Source organism: Lissotriton vulgaris, chromosome 5 (assembly GCF_964263255.1).
Source record: "Lissotriton vulgaris chromosome 5, aLisVul1.2, whole genome shotgun sequence".
In the NCBI taxonomy this organism is placed as follows: Eukaryota; Metazoa; Chordata; class Amphibia; order Caudata; family Salamandridae; genus Lissotriton; species Lissotriton vulgaris.
This window is the reverse complement of record NC_141693.1, coordinates 1,232,114,185-1,232,134,206: the sequence shown is the minus strand read 5'-3', so window position 1 is coordinate 1,232,134,206 and position 20,022 is coordinate 1,232,114,185. Positions and strand designations below refer to the sequence as shown.

The 20,022-nt window shown below is 48.7% G+C and overlaps 1 protein-coding gene across 2 annotated transcripts in view; it reads left to right on the top strand.

Moving 5' to 3' along the window:
• The window catches only part of KDM5B (lysine demethylase 5B), an 856,576-nt gene that overhangs the window by 99,624 nt on the left and 736,930 nt on the right, over positions 1-20,022 (top strand). For both annotated transcript variants that reach the window (XM_086923073.1, XM_086923072.1), the window contains exon 2: positions 5,868-5,945. In XM_086923073.1, the coding sequence (XP_086779199.1) occupies positions 5,868-5,945 (78 nt within the window). The remainder of the gene's footprint in view (positions 1-5,867; positions 5,946-20,022) is intronic.

The window sequence follows — 20,022 nt, the reverse complement described above, 5'->3', positions numbered from 1 at the left end:
AAGCCGTCCGTGCGGGGCGCCGCTCTGTATCAATCCGGCGAGCCTACCCCCAGCGCCTCCCGATCCCAGCTCAATCGTCTCCTCTATGAGCATGCAGTGTCAGTGTGCCGCTGCCAGTCGCCGACCTCTTGTCGCCTCGGCCAACCTACGGAGCTTGCCCGGGTCCACTCCCCATGTGGCCCAGTGGTCGCCTTCAGAAGCTGTCTCCTTGTACAGGGAGCGACGCCTCGCTGGGGCTCTTGCTTGGAGCGAACGATCAATCCCGAGGTCGGGCGTAGATTCCACCAATCTTCCCTCCCGCTCCGTCCCCGGTATGCACCTCCTCGCAGGATCTCCGTGGTTCGGCGTCGCCAGGCTCTTAGTAGCAGCGGACATCTCGGGCCGCAGTCCGAGAACGAGACCTGTCTCACACGGCCGCCATGTCAGGTGACGGGGGATGGGCGCCTCGATCGCAAGTTTCCGAGGTGGTGGAGAGCGCTCTTCACCGCTGCCACAGCCGTTAAGCCACGCGCGGCAGGGACCTCGCTCCGCTCAGTCCTTCAGGCGGCAGTCATCTCTATGCCCCAGCCGCGGTCTGTCGCGCCTCGTAGTTCAGCCTCCGCAGTTCGGGGCCGCCGCCATCTTACTTTCCAAGGCGCAGCACCTCCAAGCTCCGAGATCGGGTCCCAGCACACCACACGGTCTCCTGTTGGTCCGTAACTATGCTCCTCTGCAACCCTGGTGCTCCGTGCAGAGCGCCCGCGCTGCTATCAGCGCGTATTCGAGGATTTCCAGGATAATTTACGGGACCGGGCACGGAGCTGCAGGCTCACGCCGCCATCCCGATCGGTGACCAAACCACGCCCTTTCCAGTTTACCTCTGATGTCCGTAACGAGCACTTGACTTATTAAGCCATCAAGCCACCTTGCACTATTAGTACCAAAGAAAATAATTAGCAAATGTGTTATTGTGTGTACATGTTAACGTTACTGGCATGAACCCTTCACCCCAAACTAGACGTCTTCCGACCCACTGGTTCTCCAATCCATGCCTTGATCTCGAGCTATCCCCATTCCAACATGCAGCAGCTACAAAAACGCAAACAGAGTTCTCGTATTTGGGTGGGGGGTGGACGGAAAAGTAAACAAGGGGAAGGATGACCGTTCCAAAACTGACAGTAACAAAAAAAATTGCCTTGTTTAAACAGAGCGCATGTTCATGCCTACGGTGTTTAAACAGATCGGCTTAATTTGACGTGCGTCTGCTGTGGTGCAAATATAATATCAACATGAGGCAGATAGATGCGGCAGGTACAGTGACACTTGTGAGAAAACAATAACGTGTCAGAGGGAGGATAACATTAAAAAAAGAGATGAAAGGCAAAGTTTGCCCAGCAAAGATGTGAAGTTATATTCTGCAGAAAGACACACACGCGCGCACACATACATACATACACACATACGTATGCATACAGTCAGACACACATAAACACACACAGAAACACACGCGCAGAGATACATAAAACATATGCAGACACTTGCACACATACTTAAACACACACATGCACTCCAAAAACATTAAAAGTGAACAACTAGAGTGGAAATTATGACTGCTGGTACAAATACGATAATGACATAAGGCAGACAGATGCAGCAGGTACTGTTTAAGTTGGGGGCGGATGGAAAAGTAAAGATCTGGTATTTGTATGTGCCTACGCTGTTTAAACAGAGCTTATGTCCATGCCTACGCTGTTTAAACAGAGCTTCTGTCCATGCCTATGCTGTTAAAACACATCAGATTAATTTGATGTGTGTTTTCGGTGGGCTAAATATAACTGACATGAGGCAGACAAATGCAGCAGGTACTGTTTAAGTGGGGGCGGATGGAAAAGTGAACAAGTTAAAGTGAAAGGATCAGTGTTCGAAAATTGACAGTAAAACATTTTTGCCTATGCTGTTTAACCATAGCGTATGTCTATGCCTACGCTGTTTAAACAGATTGGCTTAATTTAACGTGCGTCTTCTGTGGTGCAAATATAATTTCAGCATGAGGCACACAGGTTCAGCAGGTACGGTTTAATTTATGTATTATTTGTCTGCCAGATGGAAGTAATGTCCACATTCTTTCCTTAAACCCAGCCCTGACTGGGTTTACACAAGAGTGTAAAATTGTAACTGACACTAGGTCTCCCCTCCTTTTTAGGTCTCGCCTGTCAATGCGCATCCGCATTGAGCGGAGCGAGACTATAGGGGCTTAAACAGAGTTTAACCAGACTGGCGATTTGATGAAGTGCATGTGCGATTTTAGCTCAGTGCACAAGCGCAATGAGTTAAAATGCGCGTGCACTTCATCAAATCGCCAGCCATTTGTTCCCCAGCACTCCTCCCACACCTTTGAAGTGAAGCTTAGCTTCACTTCAAAGGCCCCTGCTGCTTCACACATTCCCTCATCGCCGCTCTGACGCATTTCTCCTCCCCCTCCCCACAGCAATGCCCCCCGTCTTGTTTAAGCAGCTGGTGCAGGGGGTCACGTGATGCACAACCACAGCCACACTTCATGGGCCCCGTGTTACACAACTACTAAAGCAGCTGATTTGAGCAAACCTCCGTGACGACTTGGGAATCTCTGACACTCCAGTATCAGCGTGTGCTGAGCACAGGTCATTCATTGGACTACAATTACTTCAGCGTCCAGTGAAGAAACTCTCTTTGCGTCTAGTGTGCACATACTATTTTGATGTTATTGTTATATATAGCGCCAATGTGCTGTTTTCTACGCCCAGGAGTGCCATGAAGAACAATAACGATAAAACAGCCAGAACTGGAAATACAACAGATGAAAGTGGAAACCACGGGTGGGCGTAGTATGCAGGAAATGCTTCCCACAGCAGGATTGTACGAGTGATGTCAGCTTCATTCTGCGTGGTGCAAGGCAAAGGCGCGCAGGACCAATGATCCTTGCCCAATGTTCCATTTATTTATGGGCCATTATTGCTTACCACTGGCACTGTATTACAAATGTTCTTGCCCAATTGTTATCAATCCTATTTTTTTTCTCCCATTTATAGAGCAGATGAATTAAGGCAGCAACAAAGGAAAACGCGGATTTCACTTTTCTCGTTACTAATCTGTAGGGCCGCCCTTTGAACCCCGGAAAGCGAGCCTCGGTTATTGAATTACACGACTGAGCGGCTGCCACCTCCCTCCGAGTACCTCCCAGTGACCCGCCACATTACCATAATGCCACTCTCCTACTCCCACTGACGCTTACCTGCGCCCCCTCCTACCCTCCCACACCAGCGCAGTGCATGGGCTCAGCCTGTGCATTAGCCCCAGACACGGGGACCGCGGATTCCTCTCCCTGGCCGTGTCCGCCTCAGCCGGGCTAGGTGCCATTCAGCAAGGCTGCCTGCACTGCAGAGGAACCCGGAAGGAGATGGGAGGGGAAAGGTCACGGCCGGCCGTGTAATGGGCAGCATGGATAAGTGGAACATCAAGGGCGTGTCTCTCTGCTGCTCTCGTGCTCCCTTCTAGGCATGCAAATTAGGGTTGTGCACACTTGCATACGCGCGTGAAGTCTTACATAGACTGTAATTATTGGCCCCTGTAGTCCACAGCTTCCCGCATTTCCTTTGCTTACGCCCTCTTGAAGTTCCCACCCCAAAGAACTTATAAGTATTTCCTGAGTTCAAGTTGTTGCTGACAATGAATGCGCTGATTTCTCATCAGCTAACTCTTAAAACGTTTTTCTCGTGAATCTGAAACTGGGGGGTTGTTGGGGACTCTCTCGTCTATAAAACAACACAAACAAGCATTGGCAATAGCAACAGGTCTGGAGTTGGCTAACAGCCTTTTTGCATTCTCAATTCCAGTTTTGTTTTGACATGTTTTTTTCACACTTTATTGTTGGACCGACTCCAGGGCTCTATCACCAATGTAAGAAAAAGTTGGCCAAAAGCAAAAATATTTGTAATCTCAACAAGCACACGTTCGTGGTAGTCCTTTGCCCTTTATGTGCAGATGTGTCATTTTCAAAACAAATAGCTCCAACTTTTCTAATGCGAGACCTATGGCATTTCCAATGCTTGTTTGAGCATAGTTAACAACTTCACCCCCTGCACTGGCATTCCATTGTAGCAGAGCTCTGCCCTTGAGGCAGAGCTAGCTAACCCAAGGGGCTCTTTTAAACAGATCGGGGGCAGACGGAAAAGTGAAAAGTGAACAAGTAAAAGTCTAGTATTTGGGTGGGCCTACGCTGTTCAAACACAGTGTATGTCCATGTCCATGCCTATGCTGTTTAAACAGATGGGCTTAATTTGACATGCGTTTTTTGTGATTTTATTTTTTTAATTTATACAGTGCACGAATACCCGAGGGCGTCTTGGCGCAAGAGACAGTAGGACAGGATAGTATTATTGCAAATTATGCACCATGTCTATTTGTGAAGAGTCAGTTCTTCAAAGCTCTTCTAAAAGACGTAAGCGACGAACTGCTCTTGATGGGGGTCGAGGGAGTGGGCTAAATATGATATCAACATGAGGCAGACAGATGCAGCTCGTACTGCTTAAGTGTGGGCCGGACGGAAAAGTGAACAAGTAAAGTTTGGTATTGAAGTGGGGGGCGGACGGAAAAATGAACAAGTATAGGTGTGGTATTAGGGTGGCCATACGCTGTTTAAACACAAAGGACATTGCCATTTACAATACCAATAACTTTAAACTTTGCGAATGCGAGACCTATTGCATTGCAAATGCTTGTTCTATTTCACCCACCCGACAACGCAAGCTGTTTGGCTGCAAAAGATGTTTAGTGGGCTTCCCAAAAACACACAGCTGGCTTACTGCCTGTCCTTTTCTTACCATTGGCGGTCTTTGTCACTCATTTGCTTGCTTTGTATTCAGTTGCTTGCCTTTCTTTTCTAGTGTTTGGCATCTTTATCATCCTTTCGATTGGATGATATAACCCCTTAAGTGCTGCCTCGGTGCATTGGACGACGGCAGCACTACCTCCCCAGTGCTGCGCACGACCATTGGACGTCCATTCAGCACTAGTTCCAATGGACAGCGCAGCACTGGGGAGGAATGTTTAATAGCATCTATGAGGTTAAAAAAATAAAAATAAAATTGTACAATTGTTTACATACATCAGCATATTTATTTCAATTACAGAGTAAGTAATAAATCTATCATCATGGGAACAATAGGCAAAATCAGACATTACAGTATCCCTCTTCCCACCACGTAGCTATCTGCTGCCCCAACAACCCCCATCCACCCTCACCCAGCCTTTTTTTTAAAATGATTTAAATATTTTTTGGAGGGTGTGGTAGCAAATTGCTGTCTGCTCCTTCACTTTACGTTTACGAATATATCTTGGATCAGTAAATCGACAAAAAAAAGGTACCGCCCCATAATTTCTTATGTGCACACATGTGACCGCGCATGAATGCATGTGCTTATATTATGACATAGCGTCCAACAGCACTAGCTTTATCAAACCTTTTATTTATAAAAAATGTTCCCCTCTCTTGACCATTGGTGTACAGCATTTTCAAAGCCAGCAGGTCCCAAAGGTGAGACCTAATGGCTTTGCCAGTGCTTGTTTTTAATTGTTGACTTTGACTAGGTGGACTATCCTTAAAGTCATGACATTTTGTAGATGGTTACATGCTTTGGAAGAGACTTTAATAGACCCCTGTAGTAGCCTGTTCACTGTTCTCTTTTGCCACCCTTGCTATCTGTACCTCCCCCCCCCCTATATTTCCTATGCTTGGATTAAGAGTACTGTCAATGAAAGTTCAGTTCTCACTTACGGGGCATCACCCTTGAAGTTTAGCTATCAATTACATATACTGTGATTTTTAATGGTGTTACTCATCTTCTTTTCAGGACTGGCAGCCACCGTTTGCATGTGATGTTGATAAACTCCACTTCACCCCTCGCATCCAGAGGCTGAATGAATTAGAGGTAATGTCCTGGGGGGAAAAAGTAATCTGTGAGCAAAATAGTTTTTTTTTTTTGTGAAATACATTTTACATGAGCCCAATAACTGCAGTCCCAGATCATTCAGTTAGCATAAATACAAAAATCATTGAGCGCCTCTCATATAAAAACTGTACACTGCCGTCCCAACCATTGAGAAATTCTCAAGCATTGAATCTTAGAAGTCGCATGCTTAAATCATTCCTCATCATTCTGAGAGGCTCTGGTAACTTATAATAGTAGTAAACAGTATTACAATGGCTGTAGAACAGTGTTTGTTCAGTAACACATCCTCCTCATTTCAAATGACCCAAATATCAGTCAGTGAACTGAACATGCTCAAATTCTTCAGCTCCGCCCACCCACCCCCTCCAAGCCCCCTTCTCAAATGCCACCACAGCTCAGGTGGAATGAATGAGGGACTATTAGAGTGCACAGCTAGACTGAAGAGTGTCCAGGCACTAAGAGCACAACTGTGAATGACTCGCATAAAAGAAGGCGAGCTTATGGCTGGGGAGGAGGGTTGGTTGCATGTGAAAATATGAAACTTACAAACTTTGGGGAACTGAAGTAACTAACTTCTCTACACAGTTCTGCAAGACTGCGGTTCAAGAACCAGCATACCTAGGCAAAACATGAATGTGCAAGACTGTTGGATGAGGGTATAGTAACATTGGCCTGGTTCTTGAATTATACCAGTGTATATAATGCAATTTCACAGATGAGCATACCCACTGGGGAATCGGTTTTTAACACCAAAGATCTACTTGGCTCCTTTGACAATTATTCCAGACTACGACCCTGCCCCTTCAGTTATCCCAGTATTTAGACAACATTACATTTGAATAGGTGGACGCGGACACTGAAGATCAGTTAAACAGTTAATTAACTACAAACGAGATGACCGTAGCCATTAAAGCGATAGCAGGGGTTCAAGTCTGTGAAATAGGCGGCGTGACTCAACTTTTATAGGTAATATGTAGGCCTGTCTGCCCCTGAATTTTTACCCCACTCCCTTTAATCACTCATACTAATTTCTGACCATTTCTGGGAAAGACCAGTCTGTCGTACTGCCCCCACTGTTCGAGAGGTTATATCCATGTTATTGCGACTGGTAAAGAGACTGGAATGCTGCTCATATTGCTTTTAATAATCCATGTTTATAGTCTAATACTTGACAAAATAATTGCTAGTTTATTTATGCCTTATGTGGACCTACCCGGTCAGTCTGTGTATATCCAAAATCGTATTACTTTGCGTAACCTTCGCAAGCTCACTACAATGCCTCTGTGGTGGGACTTTTGTAGATGCCGGGAAAGTGCTTTTTGAGTAATTGCTTGCATTTGGCGTGGGAGTTTTTTTCTATACACTTTATGCAGACGACCTAGTACATGTACAAAAACCTGAGATTTACATTGGAGCAAAAATCTGTAAAGTGATAAAATTTGGTGAAACGCTGAAATATTTTGACTTGAAGCACTAACGAAGAAAGCAGGTTATGATTTCTAACTGCTTTGGTGGGCTGACTCCATAAAATACTCGAGTCCAAATTGTTAATGGCCCAGACTGGATGATCCCTGAGAAGTATAGCATGGCCCATGATAAACTGACATTACTAGTGAACCGTTGTCCTATGCTACCCATATCTACAACAAGCTGTATCGCTATTATTAAAATGGTAGTCTTGCAGAGAATCCAGTATTTATTAATTACGATTCACTTTCTTTTGGCACAAGCAGTATTTGCTAAGTTAAAAACAATACATTTAAAACCTACTTGATCTGGGGTATAAACTCGGATTTGGTGGGAGGTGCTAGCTAGTCTCATGAGGGAGGAAGCTGGCAGTGCCTTAGTTGCAACTGTACTATCTGGCTTCACAGGTGCAGTTGGAAACCTTTTTGGTTTTGTCCATCTCTTTGTTCCAGACATTTGCAGTTACAGATGAGTTGTAACCAGTGGCACCTTGTAGACAATCTAAAGTATGCGTTCTATGAATAACTAGACCGGATTCAACACTCCGCTTATTGCATGGCATGGTCAGTCATGCTTTGCAGGACTTTAACTATCAATATATTAACAACTATTGTCCCTTTTACTTCCACTGCTGATAACCAGACTGACGATTTCCCTGGAGACTTGTTTCAAATGGATCTTGAGCAAAATCAATTTGAAGACACTTGGAGACTTGATTCTGAGGGAGAGAGGATTCATATCGGTACACTCCTTTAAGGGAGAGAGGAAAGGTGACTTAAAAGTATAGCTGGACCTTATGTGGGAATCCTCTCCACATACTCTATCAGACTATGAAGTTCTCACTACATTGCTTACGGAAAGCGAAATTAAGTATGTGGTGACCATTCTTTTGTATACAGAAGCTTGCAAAATTGGGTTAGTGAAAAAGTCTCAACTGTCGAAAAAGCCTGGTAAGAGGACCTGGGACCAGAACTGTCGGACGAGCGTAGGGAATATCATCATGTCAACGGGGTCCCATTCAGAATTTAGAGAAGATTAATCCATTTAAGTGTTCTGCATAATTTATATTGCACTCTGAAACTACTGGCTAAATATAATCCGAAGGTTGAAAAATGTAAAGGATGTTGCGCCAAAGGGGCAGCCTTCCTGCAGTTAGTGTGGCACTGCCCTCAGTGGGAGCTATTGGCCGAGGTGTTTGCTTATCTTACTGCATTCCTTTCTACTTGTTGCACTAGTGATTTGTGTAGCTAACGTGCCAAAACCCTACAGAAAGTTAACAGCTATGTTGCTGGATTAGTGAAATGGGGAGTAGGGATGCATTTGATGGGTGGTTTGATGCCTCAACATGATTATTGGATGCACAATCTGAAAGAGACACATTAGTGATAGATTCCTTACCTTAGAATATCCCCAGGCGTCAGACTGGGGATCCGGAAAGATTTTCATCAGAAGTACCCCTGCGCGTTGGAAGGTGGTGTTGTGCTTCTCTGCATCCGTTGCTGGTGTCTTATGTGCCAAGATGACGTCTCAGAGACTACTTAAGCGCCACCCATGCGCGCGGGGGTCAGTTTGTTCTTTTTCCGCGCCAGCAAGCGCAGATCTGGTTAGACAACAGTCACTTTTTGACTAACGTTTTTGGGAGACTTTTTGTCTCCACTATTTTGAGTCTTTGACTCCTGGTTCCACATAGGGATGCCTGGGTATAAATCCTGTGGGGCCTGTTGCCGCATGATGTCGGTGGCCAAACCCCATGGCGTCTCTCTACTTGCTGCCATGGACTGCCTTTTCAGGCCTTGAGCTCCCTCTGGCGCGCCTTCAGGTCCCGTGGTTCCACCTGAAGGACCTCCCTTGCCGCTGGCTCCGCTACCGGTGGCTCCTGCCCCGCAAGGTCCTCCGTCGGCAGCTCCGGCCCGGCGCCCCCAACAGCTCCATTACCGGCGCAGCAATGGGTTCCGTTTGTACCAACTCCGCCCATAGGCCGGTTTCCGGACTATTTTGCTCTGGGTTGGGACCCTAACTTGGGATATGGAGCAAGATTGGCGTTCCCAGCGTTGTTGGCCCATTCATATTCCCTTGTCCCCCGCCGCAGCCTGTGCCTCAGACAGTGGAGGAGGGGGACGACTCTGAGGGGTCTGAGGACCCTCTTGGACGGCAGTGCGAGTCGGAACAGGAGTGGGCAGAAGAGTCGGAGGATGCAGGTGACCTTGACCTCTCCTCTGAGCCGGGTTTCCTTTCTCCTCCTGCTGTAGCCTTGGAGGAGGGCGCCACATACATTGTGGTGCTCCGTAGAGTAGCTGAGGCCATTGACCTTCCTATGGTAACTCTAAAAACGAACCTCTTCACTGAAGTCCTTTAGCCGGCGGCAAGCTCTATAGAGCCTCTGCTACCGTTCAATGAGGCGTTAACGGATGTGTGATGGGCACCTAGTCTAGGCCAGCCATGGAGGTCCCTGTGGATAGGAACGTGGCCAGGCGTCAACGCCTGGCCCCGGATGACCCTGCCTTTTTAACGACTCACCCAACTCCGGAGAGCCTGGTTATCCAAGCCTTCACCTCCCAAAGTGCATTCCCTACCGCCCGCCGGATTAGGAATCTAAGAAGCTGGAACAGTTTGGCAAGAAACTGTTTTCCTCTGCCAGCTTAGAGCTGCAGTCGGTGAACACCGCATGCCTCTTGGGCCGCTACTCTCACGCTGTGTGGGACACGGATGCGCAAACGCTGCCTCAGTGTCCGGAGGAAGTTCGGGCAGTGCTTTCCTAAGCTGCGGCTGAGGGGAAAGATGCCTTAATGTTTGCCATCCGGTGTGGACTGGACACCACAGATTCGTTCGGTAGGGCGAGATCCACCCTCCGTTGTAACGCCTGGTTACGGTCCACTGGGTTTCCAGGGGATGTTCAGAGTTCCCTTATGGACATGCCTTTTGATGGTACCCGTCTGTTTGGCTATAAGGCAGATGGTGGGCTGGAGCGTTTAACGGGCTACTGCCAAGTCCTTGGGTCTCTCCACCTTGCGCCCGGCCACGTCTGCTTTTCGTTCCTTTCATGGCCACGGAAGGGGCGCCCTGACATGTTCAGCAAAAAGCCTGCACAGAACTAACCTCAGCGCAGCCGCAGACGTGGACAGTCAACTTCCCCAGCATCCGCCTCAAAACCTTCCTAGTCCGAGCTTTGGGGTGAACCCCACGCCAGTGGGCGGCAGGATTCCCCATCACCTCCCAGGATTCATCATCGCCTCCTCCACTGGCGTTCTGTCACTTCGAACAGGTGGGTGCTGCAAATCGTCTGAAGGGGCTACTCCCTCCCCTTCGAGTCTGCCCCCCCAGCCATGCCACCTCCGTTCCACAGCATGTCGGGGGGGGGGGGGAAATCACTTTGCACTTCTCCAACAGGAAGTCACGGCCCTCTTGGCCAAGGGGGCCATCGAGCGCATTCCTGGGCCAGAAGTAGGACGTGGTTGTTATTCCCACTACTTTCTGGTCCCCAAGAAGGAGAAAGATGGCCTGCGCCCCATCTCGGACCTCGGGAACATCAACCGCTTCAAGATGTTGACTCTGGCTCAGGTCTTGGCTGCCCTCAACCCTGGAGACTGGATTATAGCGTTGGACCTGCATGACGCATATTTTCATATTCCCGTCCTGCTGGCCCACCGGCGTTCACTGCGGTTCACGGTAGGCCAAGAGCACTTTCAGTTTGCCGTGCTCTCCTTCGGCCTTACCAGTTCCCCTCGGGTGTTCACGAAAGTGTTGGCAGTTGTCGCAACTCATCTATGCAGATCAGGGGTTCCAGTCTTCCCCTATCTCGACGACTGGCTGTTGAAGGTGGGCTCACCCCAGGCAGTCGTCTCCCACCCCCAGACTACGGCCGACCTCCTGCATTTGCTGGGTTTCTCCATCAACGTGCCGACGTCGCGCGCGAGTCCCTCTCAAAAGCTCCCCTTCATGGGAGCGGTTTTGTTTTTCGACTCAGTTTTGGGTTTACCCTCCTGAGCAGCAAGTCGGGGATATTCAGGTTATGATTCTGATCTTTCAGCCTCCATCCCGGGTTTGTCAGGATGACCCTCCGGCTCCTGGGCTTGATGGCTTCCTTCATCCTGTTAGTGCAACGTGCCAGATGGCATATGCTGGCTCTGCAGTGGGACCTGAAGTTACAGTGGGCACAGCATCAGGGCAACCTGTCCGATCATGTTCAGATTTCGGAGGGCACTGCAGACCATTGCTGTGGTGGCTCACGAATCTCAATTGGGTCAATGGCAGATCCCTCTCCCTTCCCCAACTTGAGCACACAGTGGTGACGTATGCATCCTTCCTGGGATGGGGCGGCCACTTGGGAGAGGCGGAGATCAGGGGCCTCTTTCTCCGGCGGAGTCTCGACTCCTTATCAAACTTTTGGAGCTTCGGGCGATGTGACTTGCACTGAAGGCATTCCCGTCCCTCTGTCCGGGGAAGTGTGGTGCGGGTGTTCATGGACAACATCACTGCCATGTGGTATTGCAACAAACGGGGCGGGGTGGGGTCGTGGACCCCATGTCGGGAGGCTCTGCGCCTCTCGACATGGCTGGAACATCAAGGCATTACCTTTGTGATTCAACACCTTGCAGGTTCTCTGAACGCCAGGGCAGACAAACTCAGCTGCCAGTGCATGATGGCTCACGAATGGCATCTGAACTCTGATGTGGTGCAAGGTCTCTTTCTGCAGTGGGGAGATCCTTGGTTAGATCTATTTGCCACAGAAGAGAACGCGCAATGTCATCAGCTCTGCGTGTTGGAATTTCCAAGGAGGCACTCGCTCGGCGACTCTTTTCGTCATGAGGGGACCTGCGGTCTGTTGTACAGTTCTCCACCTATACCACTTCTGCCCAGAGTGCAGAAAAAGATTCGGCGCAACCAGGTCCAAGTCATCCTTGTGGCTCTGGATTGGGGACAAAGATACTGGTATATCGAGCTACTCAGCATGGCGATCGATCTCCCGTTCTGACTGCCTCTTCGGTAGGCTCTTCTGTTGCAACAGCTGAGGAAGGTCCTCCACCCGAACCTGTCCAGCCTCCACCTCCATGCGTGAAGATTAAGCGACGACAGTTGACACCTTTCGATCTTCCTTCCGAAGTCTGTGATGTCACTCTGGCAGCCAGGTGTCCCTCCACTAAGACGGTATACGCCTGCAGGTGGAACAAGTTTGTGGCATGGTGCACTGCAAAGTCTGTAAATCCCGTTTCTGCCCCTCTTTCCAAGGTCCTTCTGTTCCTTCTCTCTTTAGCCCAGCAGGGCACTGCTCTGGGCAATATCAAAGGTTGTCTTTCGGCGATCTCTGCCTTTCTACGGCTTCCAGATAAGCTTTCTCCTTTTTAAGTCCCCGGTTGTTAATCGTATCCTCAAAGGCATTACACACGTTTCCTCCTGTGCCTTTCATAATGCCTCAATGGGACTTAAATCTTGTCTTGACCTATCTGATCTGCGCTCCCTTTGAGCCCCTTCATAACTGTCCCTTACATCTTCTCACTTTTAAAGACGGCTTTCCTGGTAGCTATCCCCTCTGCCAGAAGAGTGAGTGAGCTCCAGGCTCTTTCTTCTAAACCTCCTTTTCTTTCTGTTCATCTGGAGAAGGTGGTTTTAAGGACTCTTCCTTCGTTCTTGCCAAAGGTTGTTACACCCTTCAACATCGGGCAGACCATCACTTTGCCCACCTTCTTTCCGCCTCCTTCAAAAGAGGAAGAGCGGCTCTACTGTCTGGACCCAAAACATGCGCTCTTGTTCTATCTGAAGCACACACAACAGTTCCGGCTGGATGACCAACTTTTTGTTGGCTACGTGGGCGCCAAAAAAGGTCTGGCCTTGCACAAACGAGCCATCTCTGGGTAGGTCGTTCTGTGCAACAAAGCATGTTACTCTTTGGCTAAGGAGCCTCCTGTGGGGCTGCGTGCCCATTCTACCAGGGCAACTTCAGCCACTACTGCCTTGGGACGCGGCGTTCCCTTGCAGGACATTTGTCAGGCAGCTACGTGTGCCTCGCTGCACATGTTTACCAAGCATTACTGCCTTGACAGTCCAGTTCGGAGAGACGGCTTCTTTGGCAGTTCTGTTCTCCGTGACTTTCTGGCTGTAATCTTGTTCGCAGATACACCACTGGGGTTGGTATTGCTGGGGTATCTATTCTAAGGTAAGGAATCTATCACTAACGTGTCTCTTTCAAATGCACAAGTTACTACTTGTTTAACTTTAAATCTGTAAGAGACTTTAGTTAGTGATAGATTCCTCACCGCCCCACCCACCCTCCCTGTTCCGTAAATTGATTTCTACGGTTAAGGTCATCCCTTTCAGGGCCCTAGTTTCATGGCACCAGTGGTCAGTTTCTTGCATGGCTCTGCGTTCCTGGCACGGAATGTTGTGTACACAACTGACATCAGCGCGTATGGGTGCGCCTAAGTAGTCTCCATGATGTCATCTCGGCGCATACGACGCCAGCGATGGACGTAGAGCCGCACAACGCCAACTTCCGATGTGCAGGGGTACCGCTGACTAAAAACTTTCCGGATCCAGTCTGAAGCCTGAGGATATTCTAAGATAAGGAATCAGTCACTAACTAATGTCTCTTACAGAAGTAGTAACCTGTGCGTTTAAGAGCACTGTAATAAGATGTGTTAAACCTGGCATGTTTTGGCGTGGTTTCCCCAGTCTTTTTGCCTCTGACTTCCTGTTTTTGACTGTGTGCTGCATTTAGGTTTTGCTGGTGTTAGGACTTTAGCATTTGTCACCAGTGGTAAAGTGCCCAAAATGCAATTCTCCCTATTTGAAATCTAACAGCATTTGGTTTCTCCATGGTTGGCATATTAGATTTTCTGATAAGTCCCTAGTACAGTGCACCATGAGCCCAGGACCTGTTAATCAAATGCTACTAGTGGGCCTGCAGCAAAAATTGTGTCACCCATATGAGTAGTCCTGCAAACAGTTTTCAGAACTGCCACTGCAGTGTGTGTGTGCAGTTTAAAACTGCTATGCCGACCTGGCAAGTGGGAGCACTTGCCAGGCCCAAACCTTCCCTTTTTATTTATTTTTAATTTTTATTTTTAAACAGTGTTTATTGTGATAGTATATTCAGGTACACAGCCATTTGCCTACAACCCTGAGACTGGCAGCGCAGTTTTTTAATGTAAGTTACACAGCTGAATATGCCAACAACCTCACGGGCAGGCAGCGTTTATCGAATCAGCAAGCAATTTCACTTTTCTATGTGTCTGTACCTGTTAATTCTGTATCCCACTACCATAACCCCAACATGATCAGAAATTTCACCCCCGCCCCCCAAACCACTGCCAGTCTGCCAAAGCAAAAACCCACACTCCTGTTTCGCATTCGTAAATCTATCTGCAATGGAGTTGTGCACAAATAGCCCACACAGTGACCTCCCTCCTCAGCTCCACCTGCGTCGCCTGATGCGTGCCATATTCCAACTACCACCATGTCCCCTTTTCATGCTTCTTTGTTCACTCTATCCCTTCCTACGCGGAATGGTCCTGTTGTAAGTCTTCTCCGCTCGATCTCATCCATCCCGCAAATGGTTCCCAAATGTCAACCGGCCTAGATCTAGCAGGCATTACCTCCCAAAAGGTTGACAGTTGATCTTTACAATATGTAATAGCCCTTATCCAACCTGTTATCGTGGGTGATGTCTGCTTTTTCCAATGTATGGCCACTTGCCTTTTCGCTAATAGTAGAAGCATAGCCGTCAGTTTGCGGTGTTCTTTCGGGACGTCCTTTACATAGCCCAAAAGTGCCACCAGCAGTGTATCTAGTATCTCAGAGTTTATTATATGTCTTGTATGCTTAAATATATCCGCCCAATATTGCAATATCGGTCTACAGTTCCAAGCTAGGTGAGCAAATGTGGCCTCCGGTGCTCCACATCTCCAGCACCTCGCATCTGGGTATATCCCCATGCGATGCAGTTGCGACGTGTGTGGTATAGTCTATGTAGAAAATTAAAGTGGATCAGCCTTAGCCTATAATTTGGCTCCAGCTGGGAGCAACAGAATAGCCATTGACTTTCTGTTATGGTTATGGCTGCATCTCTTTCCCAATCCTCCTTGGACACAATGCAGGTAATTGGATATTCTCTCTGTGTTATGATGTATATACGTATTATCAGTTTACAGGGAGATGGATTAATTAGAATGTTTTCTAATGCGAATAGTGTGGGCGGTTCACTAGGGAACGTAGCAAATCTGGACTTGCACGCTGCTCTGATTTGATAGTACAGCAGCATGTCAGATTCAGTAGGTGCCTGTGGATCGCACATCTGTGTTGTAGTTAAAAATTCACCGTATGGAAATAGATCCCTACCTAACTCTAATTTGTGCGCCGTCGGTCTCAGTTTAGTTGCCTTGTCCGGTAATGGCCCAATCAACGGGTTGTCTCCTATGGACATAGAGGGAGCATATAGCACTTTTTGCTGGGCTTTCTTCGCAATGCCTTTCCACACCCATCTGATCGCTTCCACTGTATCTATTTCTTGGTGTGGTCGCTTGTAGGGCGCGTACACGGCAGTGTTCTAAAGGAAGAGGCGCAGCCCTATCTTTTTTTTATCGCAACATGTGGCTGATACGGCGTGGGGTGATGCCAATAATGTAAAAACTGCGCCGGTGCACTGTAGGCATATAATTCAAAGTCTGGAGCGCCTAATCCTCCTTGCGTGAACGGTAGCGTCAGTACTTTCCAGGAGACACGAGGTGGCCTGCCCGCCCATATTAGGTCTAAGATTCCGGACCTTAGGCGTTTGAAAAAACGTTGTGTTCAGCGGAATGGTGATGTCAACAAACCAATAAAGTAGCTTAGGCAATATAACCATTTTTGTGATGGCTATCTTCCTCGTTGAGGACAGTGGTAGCTTCTTCCATCTTTGAATTTTGCTTTCCATCCAATCTATTGCTTTGCCATAATTAGCCAGCCATATCTCCTGCATTGATCTGCTTATCCAAATCCCCAGATATTGTGTCTCCCCTTCTACCCACCGGATCCGGAACTCCGAGTCAAACGGTAATGTACCGTCTGTTAGTGGCATCATATTGATTTCGACCAATTAATCTGGAACCCAGTCAGGCCGCCATATCTAATCAGTTCACGCATAATCGTGTCGAAATTCTCCCTCGGCTCAGTCAGATCGTCATGTCGTCTGTAAACATAGTTATTAAAAGGCCTGTAGTTGTAAACCAGATGCTTTTTTGTGCATGATATTACCTTAGCCTGGCAGCCAGTGGCTCCGTAGCAATGGCGAACAATAATGGCGACAGTGAGCAGCCCTGTCTCGTCCCTCGTAATAGCAAAAGGGTCAGATGTCTGTCCATTCAACCTCACTCGCGCTGTTGGGTTTGTGTACAGCAGCTGAATCTGCCTGATAAATATAGGGCTAAGTCCCAATCTAGTCAGCAGAGTAAATAGATATCTCCATTCTAGCGAGTCAAACGATTTTGTGGCCTCTAATAGTGCTGCTATGGCCTGCACGTGGGGGGGGGGGCAGGTAATGTAACGTGCCAAATATCGTTCTCAAATTGTATGCCATAGAGCGCCCTGGTATAAATCCTGATTGGTCTGGTAATGCTATCTGAGGCATCATAGGTTTCAGTCTATTTGCTATTAATTTGGCATAGATCTTGGCGTCTAAATTTATAAAGGACAGTGGTCGATATGAATACGGGCTAGCTGGGTCCTTATCTGGTTTTAGTATGGTAATGATAGTTGCTTCGCGCAGTGTTGGAGGTAACACCCCAGTTTCCATTGCCTCCAAAAATACCTGCAGTAGTTCAGGGGCCAATATATCTACATATTCCTTATAAAATGCTGCCGTCAAGCCATCCGCTCCCGGGCCTTATCAGCCTGTCTTATGTCCTCAGTCATAATAGGCAACTCCCATATACTCCCTGGCTCCATTATTAAACCAGGCTAGTGCTATATCATCAAGATAGTCAATTATCTCCGATTGAGATGGGTCTGTTTGAGAGGTATATATGTTTTTATAGTATGAGGACATTTCACATAGTATATAAGTAAGTCTCCGCCTACTGAGCGCAGCTCGGTGATGTACGCTGAACCCCTGGGAGTGCTCAACAGTCCTGCTAGTGTTTTCCCTGGTCTATCACTTTCCCCATATCTTCTCGCCTGCGTATATTTATTCATGTATCTTGTCTCCCTTTCCGCCTCTTCCTGAAATGTGGACAAGGCTGCCGTATTTTCGCCAAATTTCCAGGAGTCGGATTCGACGTTTGTGCGAGTTCCATGTCTCCCATCTCCCCTTCCAATCAGTGTAGGGTATTACGTATGTCTTTCAATACTCCCGATTTCTCCAGTATTAGGGGTGTCTTTCATGGATTCACATGCTTGAATATTCCCCGTCGTCGTCCTTGAAGTAGGAGTCCCACGGTACATAATATATATATATATATAAGAAATGTAATACATATAAAATATATACTTAAAGTTAAAAGTACCCTAGAACTGAAAGAAGGCCCATCGAGGCCTTAAAGGGAGAATTCACTTTAGTAACATATCATAGTCATTATAATAGTACAGGCAACAGCACCCTCTACAACCTTCTCCTCAGAAGCTCAAGCCCTCAGATTTTCTACCGCACATCGTGTGAAGGGAGTCTTCCCTGAGCTCTGCTCAGTTTCTTCAACTCTTTTGCTAATTTTGTCTTTTAAAATGTCTACAACTAAAAAATCTTTATTTAGACCTTGTTCACCTATGGTGAAGCATTCATCGTCTAAAACCCAGTCGACGCTTCCTTCGTCGACTGCCTCCTCTTCGTCGACTATCACATCCTCTCCGACGGCCAAGTCCTCGTCGACGGTGACGGCCAAGTCCTCGTCGACGGTGACGGCCAAGTCCTCTTCGACGCCAAATCCATTGACGACGGCTGCACCCTCGTCGACTGTTACGTTGACGGCAAGATCTTTGTTGGCGGTTCCGTCTACGCGACTATTCCTCCTGTGTCGACGACTTCATCTTCGTCGACGGCACGCAAATCTACGTCACTGATATCACAGTCGACGGCTCCATTGCCATCTACATTGGTGTTCGAGGCATGTGGGCTGCTGAATTCATATCTGTGCATAGATCGCCGCCTAGTGTTGGGTCCGGATGATTGCACATTGTTGTCCTGGAAGACTCTTCGAAGTATCACGAGATAGGTGGCTCCTCCCCTGGACTACAGTGTGCATGGGCATCGCCTCCATCCCCAGATTGTTTTTTTCCGCCATTGGGTTCGGATGTGTTTCGGTTCCCTCTGTCGGAATCAATAGTTGCTGAACTTTTCTGACTCGAGACCAAAAGGTCTTTAGGCTGGGCGTCGGTATCGTTTCGTTCGGGTTTTTGTCTGTTTCTCAGCTCCGAACTCTTGCTACCCTTCCGCGTGCTCTCGGCGCGGACGGGCCTACTCGACGCTCCAGACATGGAACGAACTCCGTTCAAAAGGTGCCCGGTGTGCACCTCCAAGTATTCCCACCTCGATGTGCACCCTGTGTGCAACAAATGTTTGTCGCCGGACCATGATGAGGCCAGGTGTATGGCGTGCTCAAAGTTCCGGTGTAAGAAGACTCTTAAGATTCGTCGGGCCGCTAGACTCCAGGCCCAGTTATCGGCACCCACGGCGCCCCCGCCGGACAACATCTTCGAGGAATTTGTTGAAGACGACTAAGTCCTACAGGTTTCGGACTCTAGTCCCGCGTCCGAGGGGGATGCCTACGACGCGGGTGATGAGGACTTTGACGAAGCCGGCGACGAGGTAGGGGACGACGATGGGGCCATTGCCACCGTGGGGGATAGCTCGGAGGAAGAGCATCCCCAAACTGACTCAGGGGTCAACCCCCTTCATGCGGCCCAGGTCGAGGGATCGCCTTCGGGCCTTACCCAAGACCTTGTTACTAGTCCAGCAGCCCCGCCTACGGGCCCGGTCACGGACCTTTCTGATGCGCCACTCCCGTTCACGAAAACGAAAGTGAAGCCATTGGAATCCACGCCTCCGGTTTCGAAACCGAAAGTGAAAGCAGCACTGCTGCAGAAGGCTCTAGAGGCATCGACTTCCAAGAAATTCAAAATGGCCGACTTGAAGAGCCGCGCCAAAATGGCCGACCCGAGGGCCTCGGGGTCAACGCCGAAGACGAAGTCGACCGACGCGGCCGCGTCGGCGCCGAAGATGGTCGAGGTCGATGACCCGAAGAAGGCTTCGAAGAAGCGTCAAGGCGATTCCACAGCTCTGGCTTCGCCGGCTCCGGCCGTCGGGGACAAGGAACATGACGTGTCGGCTCCGAAGAAGGTGCCTCTCGCCGACCCGGCTCCCGACTCGGGGAAATCGCTCGAGCCGGTTAAGCCCTCTCCGGCCTTAACGAAGAAGGTCGCGGAGTCCCTGCAACGGATTCGGAAGGACGCTGTGGTTCCCGAACCAGGGGATGTGGTGTCGAAGCACACACCGAAGCCCACAAAGGCGCAGGCGCCTATCTGCTTTACCCTGCCACCGAAGTCGACGCCGAAGGCTTTCGCTCCGAAGCATGGGGCGGGCGTGCCCTCGAAGGAGGTGTCGACGCCCAAGGCGGCATTGGTGGTGTCG